The sequence below is a fragment of the Microcebus murinus genome, chromosome 5, assembly GCF_040939455.1.
Source record: "Microcebus murinus isolate Inina chromosome 5, M.murinus_Inina_mat1.0, whole genome shotgun sequence".
Lineage (NCBI taxonomy): Eukaryota > Metazoa > Chordata > Mammalia > Primates > Cheirogaleidae > Microcebus > Microcebus murinus.
The window spans coordinates 30,149,039-30,169,636 of NC_134108.1; the positions used below are offsets into that span (position 1 = coordinate 30,149,039).

General features: G+C 36.3%; 1 protein-coding gene across 1 annotated transcript in view; it reads right to left on the minus strand.

Annotated features, from left to right (window-relative positions):
- Positions 1-9,257: 9,257 nt before the first annotated feature.
- ENPP1 (ectonucleotide pyrophosphatase/phosphodiesterase 1) overlaps positions 9,258-20,598 on the minus strand; it is a 62,745-nt gene continuing 51,404 nt past the window's right edge. Inside the window, exons 19-25 of the mRNA XM_012736624.2 lie at positions 19,532-19,583; positions 18,004-18,158; positions 16,838-16,967; positions 15,359-15,439; positions 14,423-14,555; positions 12,562-12,724; positions 9,258-9,799 (exon numbers count right to left, since the gene is read on the minus strand). Coding sequence (XP_012592078.1) covers positions 9,629-9,799; positions 12,562-12,724; positions 14,423-14,555; positions 15,359-15,439; positions 16,838-16,967; positions 18,004-18,158; positions 19,532-19,583 — 885 coding nt within the window. The 3' untranslated portion in view covers positions 9,258-9,628. The remainder of the gene's footprint in view (positions 9,800-12,561; positions 12,725-14,422; positions 14,556-15,358; positions 15,440-16,837; positions 16,968-18,003; positions 18,159-19,531; positions 19,584-20,598) is intronic.

The window sequence follows — 20,598 nt, forward strand, 5'->3', positions numbered from 1 at the left end:
AAGTTTTCCACTTCAGTAAATTTAGATAAACATCAAATTTTTTTAAAGGATTTTGTTATGTAAACATACTATATTATTACCATTTCTCTAAGAGTCAACAATTTAGATTAAACATCACTTTGCATTTTCATAAAATTGTACAATGGTTTTTTTCAGAATAAATTTTAAGAACTGATATATGAATCATAGTTTATGAACAAATTTTAGACTTTTGGAACACAAGTATAAAATTGCCTCTATATACATCATCCTATAATTCCATCTTTGCAGCACTGGGCATCTGAATCTTTTTAATATTCTCCCAAAATATGTCATTTGCATATCATATATTTATTAATAAGCTAAAACATATTTATTACTTTCATTATATTTTATTATTTTATTAGCTCTTTGTATTTGTTTCCTATGAATGTCTTAATCCACACTTTTGCTCATTTTTTAGTTGAAACTTAACTTTTCTTGGTTTTGTTTTTAAGTGCACTCTTTCATTAGTGGTATTTTGTGTTATTAATATACCATTAATCAATTTATCTAAATAACTGGTTTAGAATGCAACTCTTGATGGAGAAGAATTCATGAAGGAACTTGAACATTTTCAATGTGCTTTTTTTTTAGTGTATTATGGAGGTACAAGTGTTAAGGTTATATATATTGCCCATGCCCCCCTCCCCCCTCAAGTCAGAGCCTCAAGCATGACCATCCCCCAAACGCTGCACATCTCACTCATTGTGTTTGTAGATACCCATCTCTTCCTCCCCCCTCCCACCTGCCCAACACCCGATAAATGTTATTCCTATAATGTCCACTGAGGTGTTGATCCGTTAATACCAATTTGCTGGTGAGTACATGTGGTGCTTGTTTTTCCATTCTTGAGATACTTCACTTAGAATAGGTTCCAGCTCTATCCAGGAAAATACAAGAGGTACTATATCACCGTTGTTTCTTAAAGCTGAGTAGTACTCCATGGTATACATATACCACATTTTATTAATCCACTCATGTATTGATGGGCACTTGGGTTGTTTCCACAACTTTGCAATTGTAAGGAGGCCATATGACATACTGTTTAAATGCATTAGCTTTGCCAAGACCTGGGTTAAATTCTTGCTTGGGTTAGGATTAATATTTTCACACCACAGAATTGTTGAGAAAATATATGTAAATCATTTAGCACAATGTCTGGAACAAAATAAGCAAAGCACCCCGTGAACAGTAGCTACAATTATCATATTTTATCTATTTTCAGAGATGTCTGACAATATTACTGATTCCTTGGGTCTATGAAAATTGATGTTCCATATTTTAGTTTCACTATCAACTTTCTTCTAGACACCTGGTAGATAGGATTTTAGTTACCTCTAACACTTCTTACTTCACTACTGTCTTAGTCAATGCCAATCCATTGTTCTGAATCTCAAAAATAGAAGAAAGGGTGGGAAAATGTCTTTCCTCTTAGGTAAAATACATGGAAATTTCCTGAAAACTCCAGGGATTACCTGGACTTGATGGATGTGAGAACCAAGAGACACTTCCATGCATCTCCACCTTGGCCAGTGAATATTTATGACAGCAGCTCGTTGCTGGAGAAACACTGTGTGATTTCTAGAGAGGTTTTCATTTGAGATGTCAAAACTCTGAAAAGTTCATTCTTTCCTCTTCAGCTCACAAGGCAGAGCTGGATGGAGTCACTGAGACAATTGTGAATGACTCTTGAAAACCATTCTTGATTTTTTCTTATTTTTAAAATTTCTGCGGTGTGCATTGGGAAGGTATCTACAAATGAACTCATTTTTAAAAATCCCATTGAAAATATCACCTGGCACTTAAAATCTAGGGAGGTAAAAATTATTAATTGCTATGTGATTGTCCTCTGGCTTCATGTCTATAATCTATAATTCCTTAGCTATCTTAAATTGTCCCATTGGTTTACATTCATCTGGACATTTTTTATTAAGCAATTCTTCTGTGCCAAACACTATGCTAGAAATGGTGGCTATAAAGATGTTTTCTGTCCTCAGTAATAGATGACTTTGGAGACATGACCATCAATATATGAAAGGAAATCTATCAATATAGGAAATATATGCTAAATGCTGAATGTGAGTTATAGCCACTGAAAAAAAATCCCACAGTACTGATCTGTAGAGCTTGTAAACTAGCACACTCTGGATGCATAAATCTCATCATGGTTGTGGTTTTCAGAAATAAGCTCAAATGACATAGTCTAGGAAATACAACAGGTATCTATCTAAAAAAAGAAACTGAGGCAAAATTAATTTAAGCAGAGAGTTTATTTGGGCCAAGTTTGAGGGCTGTGACCTGGGAGCATAGATTCAAGTTGCCATGGATATGTTGCTCCCATTAGCAGCAGTTACAAGTGGGTTTTTAAAGGAAAAAAGAAGAGGCAGTTCATAAGTTGTTTACCAAGAAGTTACATTAAAATAACAGAAGTTACTGATTGGTCATACATTGTCCTTTGTTATCACAAATTCCAGGAACATGAAGATCATGGGTGAGGCAGCAAATCAGGAACAAAATGCCTTTAAACGATTGCCCCTGGACATTTGGGGAGGAGGATGTCCCACACTCGTTTCTCTGGCCACATACATTTTGCATACCTCACATAGCTCAGACTGCTCAGAGCTATTTTTCCCTTCTCACAAGAGGACCACAGGCTGGGAGATGTTTAGACAGCGCAGCTTCTTTGGACTTTCTTATTTCCTTATGAGGTCTGTGTTCTCTTTAGGATGAGATTCTGCCAGGTCCCTGGATGCCCAGAGTGGAAGCTAACAATTCCCTTGTTATCTATAACCACACTACCCTGAATTTATTTCATTGTACGATTGCAAAGACTGCCTTTAGCAAGCCATGTATTTGGATTTAGAGCCTGGGGTCTGGGTACAATTTCTTAGTAGGTCACAATGCCATCTAAGAACATTGTGTACAGGTTATGGAGCAGTAAATTGAGTTACATATCTGGACTAGTATCACAACTACGTAAGAACTAGCCTGAGGGCATGTGCAGTCTTATCTACAATGTAGGAGAGGGCCTCCTCCCATGGCAAATGCCTCAGTGGTAAAGAACGGGACTGGGCTCATGAAGACTTAGCCCTGGGCTAGACCTTGAAATAAAGGTAAAATGTTGATAAGTGAACATCAAGGGGGCACACATCCCACCTGTCCTGTTCCCCATTTTACCCCTAATGCTTAGCACCCTGACACAGAGTCCGCACAGCTTTGAAACCTATTTTCAACCCCGATCTGGTCAAATCCATTCTATTGCCAGTGTTTTAAAGTGTGCTACTGAGTGAGACTCCAGTGGTATCTTTAAAACAACTGCAGGGAAAAAAAAAAGCCACACACATTTACCCCCTTGTTTCTGTTTGGACCTTAATACCAGGAAGTAATTTTTCAAAACAGTGAAATTGTTTCAAGGTATAGAATACTTTATAATAGAGAACTCAAAAATGTACATGTCCTCTGACATTTTAAAAACTGAAAATTTGAACAACGAGATCCAATAACTGGACCGAGAAAATTTTAGTCTCACAATTCTTTCAAGTTTTTAGTAACTTATAAACTTTCAGTTCTGAAATCTCTGTTTTATTTCCTTTATGTCATACCCAGCACAATGCCACCCGAGTATGTGCATAAAAGTTTTTTGAGAGTAAAAATTACCTGGACATTGTGGGACAAAATTATCAAGGAATGTAAAAATCTTATTTCCTGTATATTTATTAAATTGCTTTGTATCTCTACTATGTGAAAACTGAGGTACATTCCAAATTTCTGATATATAATGAAATATATAATGAAATTAAAAATACATTATAAATGAAAGCATTAGTTTTTATTAAAATACAATTGTCCCTTGAATTGGTAAGTTATGGACAAGTGTAAAATCAAATTTAAAACAACAGCATTCATTAGGCTGGGCATGGTGGCTCACACCTGTAATCCAAGCATTCTGGGAGGTTGAGGTGGGAGGATCACTTTTGAGCTCAGGAGTTCAAGACCAGCCTGAGCAAGAGTAAAATCCCATTTCTTTTTTCTTTTCTTTCTTTTTTTTTTTTGACAGGTGGTCTCGCTCTTGCTCAGGCTGGTCTTGAACTCCTGACCTTGAGTGATCCTCCAAAACCCTATTTCTACAAAAAATAGAAAAATTAGTTTGGCACAGTAGTGTACGCCTGTAGTCTCAGCTATTTTGGAGGCTGAGATAGGAGGATCACTTGAGCCCAGGAGTTGAGGTTACAGTGAACTATGATAATGTCACTGCACTCTAGCTGGGGCAACAGAGTGAGACTCCATCTTGAAATAAATAAATAATATAAAACAACAGCATTGAGATGGTATGAAAAGGGTTTCTTTTATGTTGCTTCCTTTTAGCATCCCATGGGTATAATACCCGAAGGAGTGAAGGACATGCTACCTCAAAATATGCCAGATTGGTATATTATTGCAAGTTGAAAACATTGAAGAAATTTTAGTTTTAGAAAGGGCTTGCTGACCTATCCCTTCCTGCATGCAGTAAGCCATAAAGATCCTTCTGGAAGGGGTACTCTCCCTGTACCAGGACGAGAAAAGAGGCCTATCACCAAAGCCTGAGAAGCAGTGACTGCAATGGACCCGAATCTATTTGGCAAAGTAACCCTCATCTTCCACAAGTTTCATACCTCCCCATAAATCTCCTGGTGACTCCTGTAGAAATGTACTGCCCCTAGCCAGATCATCTTTATCCTGTCATTTCTTCTCAAATTTATAGTTCTTTGTCTAAAAAGTATAAAGTCATCTTGCTTTGGCCACATCTTGGGACTTCAGTCTCTCGTGCTTGTGAAGATCCCCATATACATGTAAAACTAACAAAATCTGTATGCTTTTCACTTCACTTGTTAATCTGCCTGCTGTCAATTTGGTTTCTACAAATGCACAAAGAGCCCACTCACAGCTTATGGTGGGAGACGTCAGAGGTGATCTCTGGCTCTCTATATACCTATTCCAGAGATGCTTCCATTTCTACCTTGCTAAGACATAGTGTCTGCATCTGTGGGTTCTGGTTTGGACATGATTTCCAGTAAACATTTTTTTTTTCTTCAATCACTATCTATAATGGAAAGGATAAATACAAAAATTTGACATTGAAAGAATCTCTGTGGAAGTTACAAGTTCTGGTTTCAGATCATTCTAAACACTAGAAGAATATATGTACCTGTTACTTGTTGTTACCAGGAAGTATGATTAAATTAAAAACATCAAAAGCAAGGATTCGAGTTATGGATCAGAAATGTTTACTCTGTGAACCTAAAGTGAACTTTGGATCTTTTTTGTCCCTCCAGCAATACAGCCGTGGTTAATTGTCAACAACCCTTGGACTCCCTTGAACCCATTACCATATCCTTAGAGCTACCTCTCACCCCTCTGCTCCACCCCCAACAAACCACATAGGAAAGCAACCAAGATTCTATATATATGTAAGTTTCATTTGTAAATCCACATTTCTTAGCTGACAGTCAGGTATATTCTGCAGAAGTTTCTCTCTCTTACAATATTTAGACTGGCCAAAAACCAGGGGAAATGTCCTTGGGCTGTAGCCATAGTAAAATTTTCCTTAACACTTATGAAAGGACTCACTCACCAAATTCCCGTGATAAACTTCAGCACAAAGTTTCAAAGTTCAAATGCCCATTCCTATGATAGATAAGCACATATCACAGCATAGGGCAGGACAGTTACTGTGGCTCATGAAAGAAAAAAGTCACGGTGCAGAGGAGAGGGTCGTGTCTGCTTTATACACCTTTTTTTTTTTTTTGAGACAGAGTCTCACTCTGTTGCCAGGACTAGAGTGCTGTGGTGTCAGCCTAGCTCACAGCAACCTCAAACTCCTGGGCTCCAGTGATCCTCCTGCCTCAGCCTTCAAGATAGCTGGGACTACAGGCATGCGCCACCATGCCTGACTACTTTTTTCTATATATTTTTAGTTGTCCAGCTAATTTCTTTCTATTTTCAGTAGAGACGGGGTCTCACTCTTGCTCAGGTTGGTCTTGAACTCCTGACATTGAGCTATCCTCCTGCCTTGGCCTCCCAGAGTGCTAGGATTACAGGCATGAGCCACTGCGTCCGGCCTGCTTTATACACATCTTATGTTTTTAAACAGAACCTGGCCAACTGGTAACAGTCATTGAACTCTACAGAACTACTTAGTCTGCTGGAGAATGAACATTTGCTTTCTCCCCCCTAAGGTTTGTCCTCTTTTCTCTGGTTCTTAGAAATATTTTAAAATTCTGCCAGGTTCTTTGTTCTGCCATGAATGAACTAACTAGCTACGAAATTTCCCATGGAAGTTACTTACCTCACTTAAGAAGTACATACTCAGTTACATACCTCAAGTAAGGTATGGCAGGAAAATTCAGAGTAAATAAAGGTTCACTTTGCATTTGAAAAGCAAAGAATAGCCTTTACTGGAAAAAGTAGGATAAAGACATTTCCATATACGGTCATGTGAATTTACCATTCAAATTGGGGGAGTGGAGTTCAGTCACATGTTTTAAACTGCTGAAATGGTGAAAGGAGGAGTCTCTTTCAAGAAAAGAAAAAAGGAATACTGTGTGAGAACAACAGAAAGAAAGCTAAGTAGGAGATGTGGATGCTCTTTCAAAAGTCAGCATAACATTTACAATCTGGCATTTCCTTTCAGAACAGATTATCATAATATAGCAAGAAAAATAAAGCAGTTGTACATCATAAGTTGGTCACAGTGACACTGATAGAAAATATCAGAAGTTGCTGTAAATGGGAAAATGCCAAAAATGTATCCATACAAGAAATGTCAGAATGCCCCTTCTTTATCTTGCTAAAGAGCTTTGATTTATCCTTCAAGTCTTAGCCCAAAAACTGAGTAAGCCCAGCTGATATAGACAAGCACCCAGTGTCTCCTCCGTGCTCCTGCCCATGGCTTCATTATAACATCAACCATTCTTTAAGGGTCATTTATACTTCAATTGCCTCCTCTCCAAGACTGTCAGGATTGTAACTTGTTTTTTTTTTTTTTTTTTTTTTTTTTTTTTGTATTCTCGGTGTCTAGCAAAGGGAACAGGCATCTATCTATCCTATGCTAAGATGCTTTAAGTAGAGTCAATGATGTATCTACATGTTTTGGAGAATACATAAAAATCTGTGAGACACTTCAACAAAGAGAGTGTATATATCCTTCTGCTATGTACAGATAAAGATCCTGGATATAATGTATAGAACAAACATAAGAAGACTCTGAATGGTGGAGAAGGTAGATAGGCTAGGAACCTTGGAAACTGAGGAACAACACTGTGATGAGTTCCCTGAGTTTTCTTTTCAGCTCATATATCTCAGAGTTGGCACTGAAAAAGTCGGCAACCTAGAAATGCCAACAAGTGCAGATAAAACAAAAAAGCCCCAAGAGAGGCCTAGTCTCTCACTAGACAAAGGTCCAAAAAATGGGTAGACTAGCAAGAACACTCCTTTATCCTAAGAAAACACCATGGGAAAAAAACATGGCTCCACCTACCCCAGCAAAGGCTCAGTGGGGAGCCCAGCCCTCCACTCTTACCAGGCTATAAAGAGGTACCCCAACTCCCCGGCCAGAGTGGTGTCAGAGAAGGCTGAGTAGGGAACTGGGAATTTCATCCTCAGCTGGTGATAATGATGCCTTTTGGGTCAACCCTGTCCCATAGCATCAGTGGAGACCATAGGGAGTATGAAAAGGGACCCCACATCCTAGCCATGGAGGCAGCAATGGAGGCCTAATAAGGAGGTGAATTCCCACCCTGCCCAGCAGTAACAAGGGGCCCCTCACACCCCAAGTGTCAATGGAGACCGAGTGGGGAACCTGGACTCCTAGCCACACCTGGAAATAATTAGGCAGTTCCCCCAGTTTCCCTGCTAGGGTGGTGTCAGAGAAAGTCAGCTAAAGCAAATGTTTCAATAAGATTCACAATCTCATAACATAATACCTAAAATATACGGCTTTCAATTAAAAATCATTCATCATATTAAGAAGCAGGAAAATCTTTTTTGAATGAGAAAAATATCATCAATAGATGCAAACACTGAGATGACAGATGTTGGAATTATCTGACTTTACAGCAGCCATCATAAAAATGCTTCAGCAAGCAATTACAAATATACTTGAAAGAAATGAAAAACAGAAACTCTCAGAAAAGAGATAAAAATTCACAGCTAATAGAAGATATAAAGAAGTGAATGAAATTTTAGAAATAAAAAAGACAATAACTAAAATATAAAAATCAATGAATGAACTTAACAACAGAACAGATTTAACAGAGAGAAAAACCAGTGAAGACAGAACAATAGAAATTACCCAATCTGAACAAGAGAAAAAAAAGACTGAAAAAATACTTATACAGAGCCTCTAAGAAACCGTGGGACTAAACCAAAAACCAATGAAACTTTTTAGCTATTAAATAATTTTCAGTTACAAATTATATTATTTGAAGGTCTTTGTTGGCTGGCCCTTAGGTTGTCAAAGAGTGATCATATGAAGGACGTGTAAACACCTTTAGTGAACTAATATTATACCTCAGTAGGACCCAGATAGCCTAAAAGTTAATGTAGTCTTAAAAGGTTCACAGGTAAGCACAAAAAGCTATAGTCAACACAGTGGTGAAATCAAGTTCATTGCATCGTTTATCATGTCCACCTTGAAGATATGAAGATACTGGTAACATATTCTCTTCAAATCTATGAAACTTCAAAATACAAATAAACTACTCAATACAAAACAGCTCTGCTGCTGGTAGGGTCATTCTTGTGCACAGAGAGAAACATTCCTATCATGCCAATGAAAAATGCCTCCTGTGTGCTGACAAGTTCTCTGAGGTTTCACCAAGACAATTTTTTGTATATATATTAGTTGGCCAATTAATTTCTTTCTATTTATAGTAGAGAGGGGTCTCGCTCTTGCTCAGGCTGGTTTTGAACTCCTGACCTCGAGCAATCCGCCCGCCTCGACCTCCTAGAGTGCTAGGATTACAGAAGTGAGCCACCGCGCCCGGCCTCCAATCACAATTTTTAAAAACCCACAAGATTAATAATTTGGCTTTTGAGGGGGTATACAGAAAAGGTAGAAATAAGGTCTCATAAATATTTTGGCTTCCATTAATGTCTACTTTTTGATTAAAACTGTAAGAAATGAAACTCCCAGTTAAAAGGAATACAGAACCACTTTTAAATCTTATAAAGATAGTAACGTAACATGGATAGTCTAGTTAGTGTTTGCCAATGCCATCAAGGTTTATTACCAATAAGAAGATTCAAAAATCTGGTGTCCAGACAATTTTTTCACAGCCGCTTCTCCCTTAAGAGAAGCAGAAAAGCAGTTTTGGGTACGGTCTGTCTTTATTCCTCAAAACTTGAATATGTACAATTCTTACACATTCACATATGTGCAAGACTCAATAGGAACACCCTCCTACGGCTGTGCCGAGTCCACAAGTTTCCCTGAGATGTCTGTATCACAGAGGATTCCATTCTAACGCTGGTAGACAGTTTCCCAAACAATGCAATAGTGTAGATAGAGGACTGTATAAAATATAAGGTTCTCTCAAAAAGATTCATGGTGTTTTGGGAATAAAAATAATTAGTCTTCTTGGCTAAATGTTGGTAAATGTGTTTTCAACTTTAAAATGTCTGAAACTGGCTCTTTTCTTTGTTGATAGAAGCTGAGTCCAGTGATATGCTCAACATCTGTGATCCGTGCTCTGTGCAATATAAGCAACTCTTCAACCCATGAAGATTCATGCTTCTTGTGCTATGAGGATGGGAAATAAAAAAGAAAAGTCACCAGAGAATAGTCACTTCACATATATAAGCTCTCCATCTCCCCAATCATTTATGACATTTTGGCTCTGAAGTGGCAGAGGCTGCATGACCTATTAGATATAATCCCCACTCTTGAGAAGTTCACCCTCTAATATATACCATGCATGACTGTTTAAGTGGGAAATTAAACAAATTGGGGAAAAAGAAATTATACCCATTCATGCATTGCATAGGTGCAAGAAACTTCAAAAGTGCAGGGTTAAAATAAATATTGGAAAACAGAAACCAAATGGCATGGTAGAAAGAATATGGGAATCAACATAAAGAAAGTTGGATCTCAGTCCTGGTTCTATGACTAGTCTATCAGGTAAACTAAGGCAAGTCATTTAACATATGAGTCTTGCTTTCCTTACTTGTATTCTCTTTATGGGGTTATTTTGAGGATCAAATGTAATGATGAGTGCAAATGTACTACACAAACACTAGTTCTTATGAGAATACATTATCTACATAGTTGCATGAACAATGGGTTGGGGGAATTTCATTTCAGGTGACAGGGTAAGTCTTAGATGATATAAGAAAAGAATGAAAGGTAGATATTTGGCAAATGGAAGCAGAGATGGTACTCGAAGCAGGTAATAAAGGTGGAAATCATACACCCATGTGTCAGTGTAAGTTTTTCTGAAAATGGCCATTGGAGAAGACGAGATGAAGAAAGTATCTACCAGTTGATGGGCTATGATTGTACTTTAAAGACGCCCTTCAATAAAAGTTCATGTGCCCTTGGGACATTATGAGTTGAAACTCATAAATACAGACGTCACATAAAAACACAGACCGACAACCTCCATTTTCCTCTTTGCCTCCAACCACCCACTATCCAATACTCAGTCTTCCTCTTTGCAGCAACCCTTAGAGACAATCCTTCGGCTCTAAGAGGGACAGCCCTGACTCAATGGACTACTTGACCAGTGGGTAATGACCATCTCTTCCAACATTCACAGGAGCATATAAAAAGTACATGCAAGCAATCTGTTCTGTCAGGCCAATACCCAACTAACCCTTCACTACTTCAGAGCTGAAACAGAAGGCATCAATAAATATGTACAATATACCTTAAAATAATCCTCTCTCTGGTTCAAGTCCAGTATTTAGTATCTTCTAGGCACATTGCCATTGTAGAATTTGATATAATGTTTTCATTTAAGGTAACAATATAATAGTTTTGGGAATAGTAGAGTTGGAAAAGGAACTCAGTGCCTAACTCATAACACTTAACATCATTTTGGTCAATGAGACATAAGCACAAGCCTATGGCTGCCTTTTTTATTTTGGGGGAGAGGATAGAATTAATACATGATACATAAAGAAACAGGCATCATCTTTAGCCCATGTAGGCGAAAGCCACTGCCAAAAGCAGTAGAGCAGAAAGAGAGGAAAGGTCTGGGTCCCTTATGGTACCACTGACCCAAGACTCCATACTGCTGGACTTCCTGTTCCAGGAGGAACCCCTGACTTGCTTAAGTCACTACAATGGGGTTTCTGTTATTTGCTGCAGAACCCAACTATTAACTAATACACCTAATGGCAATTAGAAAGGAGTAGTTGGTATGTGGCCAACATTGCCCCAGTATTGACCTTTTAGCAGAGTTAGATACTCATCAGGCATCTAACCAGTTAAACCCCTGCTATTCTGTATTTGAGTCTGAAGAATAAGGAAAATGTCTTTCTTAATGAGAAATGTGTTCTATGAGGTACACAGTCAAATAATTCTGAAAGGTTATCACAGAAGCAATAAAGGAAAGACATAGCTTCATGAATTTTAATGACCACTACACAGAAACAATATTACATCCAGGATGGCAAATGGGTTGTTGTATTCCACGCCTGAGCCCATAGCAGAGATTACTGTTTTGTTCACGGCTGTGTCCTCACTACCTAGAGAGGATCTGAGAACAAATGTTTAGAAAGGAATGAATGGCTGGCTCAAGGAAGTGATGAATCAATGAATAAATGCCAACACTCTTTCCTGCTGGGCTCAGACTGACTCTCAAGATCCTTTTGACCACAGAACTCCAGGCATCCACCCATCCACTGGGACTGGTATGAAAGCTAAATCTTTTGCCAACTCAGGTCTAGACTTACTTTGTGTAACTTCAATGGAAAAAAAAAAATAGGAAATGTGGGAAGGACTCAGAAAGAAAAACATTTTGGCTCACAATAAGAAAAAATGTAAAAATTGCTCAAGTTTTATATAGTTTTGATGTTTAAATCTATAATTTTAAAATTCTGAGCAAATAAGATGATATAAAACAATTGTTTCCAATCATAGAATGACAATAGAATAAGAAAAGATAAGATTTTTATAATAAAATGATATAGAAAATTTATTTTAAATGCTGTCTAACTATAACTTTAAGACTAATTTATAACAATGCTGATACTTTTGGAATTATAAATCCAGTTTTGAAACAGGAGAAAATTCACCCTTCACATAAGTCTAGAATTCAGTGGCTGGGCTGTACAAAGTTTGATTCTGATCTGATTTTTAGTGTCTTTAATAGACAAGGGTAGTCTTTTCCAAAGATGTCATCTTAAAAGATCAGTATAAAACTATCTTGTAATCCCAAAGTCCATGTGTATTCAAAAGTTGTGTTTTCTCCCACAGTAATGTCAGATGTAAGACATATACACAAATATACATATGTTTATATTTTCAATTTATAAAACGAACATACAAAGGCTACTTACCCCACAGTTCTCACTGTTATCAGTCCTGTGAGGCAAAATGAAAGCTAAGGTATCTAAGTTTCCACAGTGCAAGGGAATCTCGGATTTACTTTTACAACTTGTTAGCACAATGAAGAAGTGAGTTGGAATCAGAATTTCTTGATTACGGATAAGTCTGACATTTCTGAAAAATACATCAATATTCGCTTTTAAAAAGGAATAACTATCACCCTTTTAATGACTATTTCAGCAGAGTAAGTTTTTAATACAAGACATCTAAAAATCAAATTCAGACAAATACTTCAATTTATTATAAGAAGCTAGTAATCAACTAACATAATGCTTAGTTGATTAATGCTTCAACATATTCTGCCAGATTGACAGTAATAATTAGAAGACAGAAAACCAGAATCCAAACAATTTTTATTTTATGTAGAAATATACTGGATTTTGAATTTTTTTTTTTAGTTTTACCTAAAGACATTGGAATCGAGACACTAAAGAAACTATCATTTTTTGAACACTTACAACCAAGAGTCTAAACCATTATTATTAGTCTTTTAAATTCTGTGCCATTATGAACAAATAATGCGCAGGGAGTGAACTGGTTAGGAATGTTTTATTCCTGTTCCTTCAGAGAGGACATGTTGTGAATTCCCCTTTTATATAACTGCATACTCTCTCCTATCGTAATGACTTAATTTTTTCTAATTGTAGCATATTATCAAAGACTTCCTAAGCATCTTTACCTCACTATCATTCTCCTATTTTCTTTGGTTTTAAAGCCATGTTTGTTTTTTCACCATCTTTCAAAATTTAAGGTAGTGGAATCATTGTTTTCAACTATGATCTTATGTGGAATCATAATATATAAAATGGATTTAAACAGAGAGTACTAGTTGAAGCTGTAAGTACGATGCATATGAAAATCTCTTTTACCCAGTCTAGTGCTATACCCTGTGAGGCACCTTTATGCCTCAAGGGCTATAATAAAAAAATTGCAACTTACAAACTGATGTGCTCCCAGATATATACGTGTAAGTCACAAATACCTATGTCAGCTTGGGAGAGTAGGAAGGTTCTCAAGAGAAGGGCTGAATCTCAGTAGAGTCTAAGGTCTTTTTCTTATAGCTTTAATAGCAAAACTGCTTCAAAAACATTTTGTAAATATTGTTTTCATAAAGATCAACCGGTTTCTAAAATGTTTTCCCTTCCTCCCTTTCTCCTTTTATGAAAACAGCACCACTGACAGTTTCTGCAAGACGGTCGCCCTGTCATTCCCCTCCAGCCAGAGTTGAGTAAAAGCCATGACATTCGCCCACAGTCTACCAGACTTGAAGCACTACAGTGTTTAAACCCTATTCATTCCTAGGCTCAGGGTTACCTGTAGCCACACCATATAGTCCTTCATCTCACTGACAGTATATGAAGAAGACTGCATCTTAACAATTAGCCACACAGAGATCTTAAACACTGAGTTCCAGCACTGAAACTGAGCTCAAGCATTACTCAACTAAACTGAATGGGGGTGAAACACCACTTCTTTTACCTAAAAAAATATTTTACTGAACATTCAGCAAAACATCAAAATTAATCAGATATCTCAAAAGGCTCCCATTGTAGTCAGAAATGTCATATACATAAATATGAATAGTACCAGATAAAAAAAAGTTCTGCTGACTCAACTGGATGGTGATTCCCTTTGGTAGCTTTTTTTTTTTTTTTTTTTGAGATGGGGGTCTTGCTATATTGCCCAGGCTGTCCTCGAACTCCTCGGTTCAAGCAATCCTCTCACCTCAGATCTCCTGAGCTGGGATTGCAGGTGCACACTCCCATGCCTAGTTCAATAGCTATTTTTAAGAGTAATGAAATATGTTCTTACTGCCTCAGTGTCTCCAGAGAATCATAATGTCCATCATAATCAGAGTCAAACACAGGACCGCTGACGACATTGACACCATTTCTTTCTTCCGCGTACCTTCGCAGTAGGGTGTCATGAAAATAGCGCCATATAACTGAAACAAGAAGGACAATAGCATAGTCTCAAAAGAACAAAGTACCATGTTGTCATGTACTAGAGATAGAGTCAAGTTTGGCTTTAGTTTTTGTGTGAGGCCAAAATTCCATTGTTCAACTTTGGCCTTTGGAAAGACTAATAGGCAAATGTTGAATCTAACTCTATTTCAGACATCCCTGAACAAATCCATCATGATGAACATGTGTTCACATATCATCACTAAGTATAACAACATCACAAACAAGATATGTTATTCAGATTTACTGTTAATATCTGAATAGTCCCTTTAAAATATTCAAAACTATTCTAAATGTAGAGTAAAAATCTCCTTATATGCTCATATTTTGATATTCTAAACATCAATTTAAACATAAATGTATATTTATTCTTCTAAGAGTCAAATGCTACAATAGTTAACGATGATGTAAAATCTATTCATTTTAAAAACAAAAACAATTATCAAGAACTTCCAAATAGTTAAATAGGGAAACAGACTGAAAATTACTGTAAGTGTTAGTAGACTGTATTAGCTAGATAACTTTTGGAAGAAAATCATATACTTTTTCACCAAAAATATTTATAAACATTTAAATACAAAGCAGAGTAAATATTAGAATATATAATAATTCTAATATTTGTAGAATTTTTTTGTGTGCTAGTATTGGCCAAGTTAAACAAATCTTTAAGAATGTATTTGTATTTATTCATTTAATTTAGACCATTAAGTCTATTCCATGTAAATTATACCTACATTTATAGAAACTCATTAAAATCATAAAATATAGAGTTAAAATTTTTTACCTTGAAAACTCTGGTACATTGGTACTATATTAGTAGAAAGCAAGGCTTCAGAATATATTTGACTTGAATTTTTACTTAGTTCTACAAAGAACACAAAAAGGAAAACTTTATAGTTTCTCATGGTGTGGGGGGAAGAAATTTTAAAAAATTAGCTGAGTATCATCTTAAACCTGCAAAACTACCCCAGGTACTGAGTCAAGGGAAAATGTAACGTGTTTGGTCAAGTTCTTAAAAAAATAAAATATTAAATCTTTTTATTTCAAGCTGAATTCATCAAAGAAACAAAAACTTTAATAAGAAGAGCCCCAAATTAAGCATATTCAAATTTTACCTTATGTGCCTTATTTCAACTAGAGTGAATAATGTTGACAATCTCCTTCCCTTAAACTTTTTCATAGTGAAAAGAAAAAAGAGAGTATCTGGCTTCAGAACAACACCTACTACCCAGAAAAAACATCACGGGATGTCTGCCTCAAAATGACGCACAAGGCTTCTTTGTATGAATTTGAGTCTTGGACCTGGTCTATTTTTACAATGCGATAGCCAAGTTCTGACTTCAGACTCTTACTGGGGGACTGAACTGGATGCTGGGGGCATCTGAGCACCTGGAGCCTTCTGATTTTTGCCTTTTAAGGCTGGCCCCAAAATGTGTTCTCATTAACATACAAATTTGCCACTTAGAAAAACAGAACAATTAGCTTCAAAAAGGTCATTCCCTAGATGCTCTGTAACAGTGAGAAAGCCAGCACACTTTAGCCTCTACCTTAACCTAATTCTCTGACAAATCACATTGTCTTTTTTTTTTTTTTTTTTCTGAGACAGAGTCTCACTTTGTTGCCCATCAGCCTAACTCACAGCAACCTCAATCTCCTGGGCTCAAGCAATCCTGCTGCCTCAGTCTCCCGAGTAGCTGGGACTACAGGCATGTGCCACCATGCCTGGCTAATTTTTTCTGTATATGTTAGTCGGCCAATTAATTTCTTTCTATTTATAGTAGAGACTGGTCTCGCTCTTGCTCAGGCTGGTTTCGAACTCCTGACCTCGAGCAATCCGCCCGCCTCGGCCTCCCAGAGTGCTAGGATTACAGGCGTGAGCCACCTTCGCCGGGGCCCACATTGTCTTTTTAAACAACAAAGTTATATCTACTTCCTAAGAACCCTGACATATCCTTCCAATTTTACGCAGTTTTCTCAAATTCTGTTCAAAAGAAATGCAATAAAGGTAAAGAGTGTTCTACCTACAGTATCTATACTGTATCAACTACCCTCTAAACAAAAGTAAAAAGTTCTATAAAATTCACTTTTTAGATGATTAAAATTTCTCCCTGATAGTTTTATTTCTACTTCACAATTGTCACCAATACATAAACAAGGTTATGTATATGGCCCCATAAAGTATGATGGATTTACAAACAAGAGAGAAAACCAAAAAAGAAGAAGAGGATAAGGAAAGTGGAGGTTGGGGGAAGGAAACACTTACGTGGTGGACAGAGGAATCCATAACTCACTTTGGCGTTATTTTTATAAAATGAACATTTATGGACAGGACTAAGAGAAATTCGGAAGTCCTGGTAGACACAATTGGAAAAGTCTTCTGTAGAGAAATTGTCCTGAAGAACAAAATTAAAAAACCATCAGTTGTCAGGCATAGAGAAGAGAAGGAAATTGCTTTATAAATAAAGATGAGCTAAATCATCACATTATGAAGCTCTAGTTGTCTGTTCATGTCTTTCTCACCCATTTTCCACTTTTTTACTAGTATACTCATCTTTTTTCTAACTGAACTGTAAAAATTCTTTACAATATTAATTGTTAGTTATATGTGTGCAAAGAATTTTGTATTCTGCTGTGATAATTTTGTTTATCATGTTTTTATATGTACAATCTTAAACTTTCATATTATAAAATGCTGACTTTTAGACATTTGAGTCTATCTTCCAACCCCAAACACAAAACCAAAAGTTGCTGGGGGAAGGAAGGAAAGCCACTGAACAGTGACGTAAAAACCTCAAGAATGGCGATGACTGTGAATTCATGTAGCTTTAATGATATAAGAAAACTGAAAATTCCAACGAAATCAAAGAACACAATAATTCAGGTATCAAACAATAATAAATAGGATGTGGTGCTTATAAAACATTATGTAGATTGCTATATATTATAAAGTTTAAAAAAATCATTTGAAGCGTTTGAAGGCCGTCTTCAAAAATTAAAATCAAAGTTCAAGAAACTTCATAGAAATATATGAATGTGTATATATGTTTTTTAACATAGAAATTATGTACATATACACGTCTCTGTCTTTTTTTATTTAGCAATCTCACTGAGTATTAACCATAGTAATTTTTTTAAATCCAAGTGGTACCCTCAACCATGCTCTCTCAAATCTCTTTTACCCTTCCTTAAGAGAAAATAGCTTGCCACTCACTTTCAGTTTCTGAAAGTCTGGTCAGTCTAGTTTAAAATTTCAATTCCACAAAAAATCTAGAGCTAGAACTGAATTTTTTAACTCCCTGGTTCGGTATTTCTCCAATTTGGAAACTGATTACAGAGTCAAGATTAACAGTGAGAAACTATGCTTTCAGTGTTTTGCTTAATGATAATCTGAAATAGCTGCACATAGCTAAAGAGGTGACAAATACTTGCATTTCTGTTGACAGTGTAGGATGTCCAAAGGGGCATATGGATGTCCTGGCTGTAGCCACTCACAAACTGGTGCTGGTAAAGGAGGCAGACGGTGTGTCTCTTCTGGAGAACTCTAGGTCTTCCATAGGGTAAAACTTCATGCTCAATAGTCTTCTCTTGGGTCGTAGGGAGAAAATGAAACCACCATTTAAATGCAGTTAGTGTGCATTAAGTGATAATATATAATGATACACTCATCTAACCCTTTCCTCTACTTAACCATACTGAAAATTTTTAACTAGTAACAAAACTAATTATAAGGAGCAGAATCATAAACGACAAAACAAATGAGGTTCACTGTAAGTTTTACCTATAAAGATACTGAAAGGTTAATGTAATATCAAGATATCACAGGACAACACTACATGAAATTGCTAGATATTACAGTTAATTAGAACTTACATTCTTTAGCATTATTTTAATTACTAATTCTTAAGGACATGTTCCAGAAAGCAAATTTTCTGGATGCTATGTGTACTTAGAAAGCAAAAAAGTTCAGAACCAAAATTATGAGATTAAACTGAATGAAACAATAACAATATAGATACTGTTTATTGCCTTTTTTCCAAGTGTCAAGTGCTTTGTAGAGTGCTTTGTATACATTATCTAATTAATTTTTATATCTCCCTATGAATTAAAGTTATAGGAATTTTACAGATGAGGAAACAACAGGAAATACCTTTTCCTATACCTTTTCCAGGTATAGGAAATACCTTTTCCATGAAGATATAGTTTCTAAATTCATATTCAAACTCAGATTTACATAATTCTGAAACACAATAATTCTGTTATCCTTTACCACAGTACTTTGCTACCACCGGGCTGTCAAAGATTTTTCTAATTCCAATATTTAGAGTAGGAACTTTATATAGACAAGTACAAGTCAGGATTAATGCAAAATTTACTTCTTTATTCCAGCAGGAAAACAATGTGAGCCAAGGAACTTAAGGACCAGAGTGTATCAAAGTGGCTCTAAACATTCAACGCACAACTGAAAAATTTCATCAATTGAATATTCTTAATTATTATTCAAAAGTTAGGAAGAAATTATTTTAGATAAACAAATCAATTTATAATCTTTTATAATTAAGAACCACAAAAACATTAGTATCCCCTTAATATTTTAAAATTAAACATACAAAAGAACCAGGTGAGATAGGAACATAGGAATTTTAAATGGAAATGATTCTCTACTACAAACCTATAAAAGCCTTCAAAATTTCAAAACACCTCCATCATGTTCATAAAGTGTGATTCAGCTTCCACTAAATATATTACATATTATTTACATTGTAAAATACCTTTTCTTTCCTTATGACTAACAGCCTAGACTATCAAGCAAAGAGATCTCTACATTTCATCAGGAGATCTATTACTCCCCTTATGTTATGGTTACTCTCAAGTGATGCCCCAAACCAATTCTCTGTGGCTCACACTGTTCAGAAAAAGCCTGCTTTCACTTTCCCAGCTTGAGAGTAACATGCCTTACCTTCTTCCTTGGTCAGTTCAAACTGTTTCTGAAAATCCTCAGTTGACGAAATCTATAAAAGTTTATAAAAATATTTTTAAAGATCAAGAGACATGTTTTAATATTGTAACATACAACTCCTATAGATTAATCAAGCGAACATAGGACCAAGATCAAATTTACAATAGTCTTGTATTATTAAAAGTTTTTTTTTTTGATGAGGATAAAAGGAGAGGAATGACAGCTACAAAAAGACAGAATTGTTAGCACAAGTCTGACACCAGTAATTAAAATATAAAAATACAATTGCTGCTTTGTAATTTTTATTTATACTCTAACAGTCTTTCATCAAGCCTAAGTTAAGTTTAAAACAAAATGGAAAGCATAAAATAAACTACTCTCCAAATTGCTAGCTTTATGGATGCTATCAATTTTGTCCCTAACTTGTCTGGTATTTTTATCTTCTTACAACTACTATATATTAAAATGGAAGTTTAAAAAAACAGTGTACATATCTATTTTGTACCCTAAATTGGTTAAACCAACCCTAAATGGGTTTTTCTCCCTAAATCAATTTTATCGATTGAGTGCATGAGGGAGGGAGTGATTGACTGAGACAGGGTCTCACTTTGTTGCCTGGTGTGCAGTCGTGTCACCATAGCTTACTGCAACCTCAAACTACTGGGCTCAAGTGATCCTCCCCTCTTGTTTCGGCCTCCCAAGTAGCTGAGACTACAGGTGCTCACTACCAAGCCAGGTTAATTGTTTTTATTTTTTGTAGAGATGGGGTCTCACTATTGCTCAGGCTAGTCTCAAACTCCTCACCTCAAGCGATTCTCATGCTTTAGCCTCCCAAATTGCTAGGATTACAGGTGTGGGCCACCAGACCCACCCTTCCCCCTAAATTTAAAATACGTTGAACTGTACTTTAAAGAAGGAACATTGTGATTGTTTTACTTTGAACTCAAGACCTCACTGCTAGGATAACAGCACAGATTCCATAATTCAGGATGCTTAAGGACTCAACTAGACTTCCCATGTGCACCCAAGTCAAGCCATGGCACCAAGGGACAAAAATAGAGTTGAAA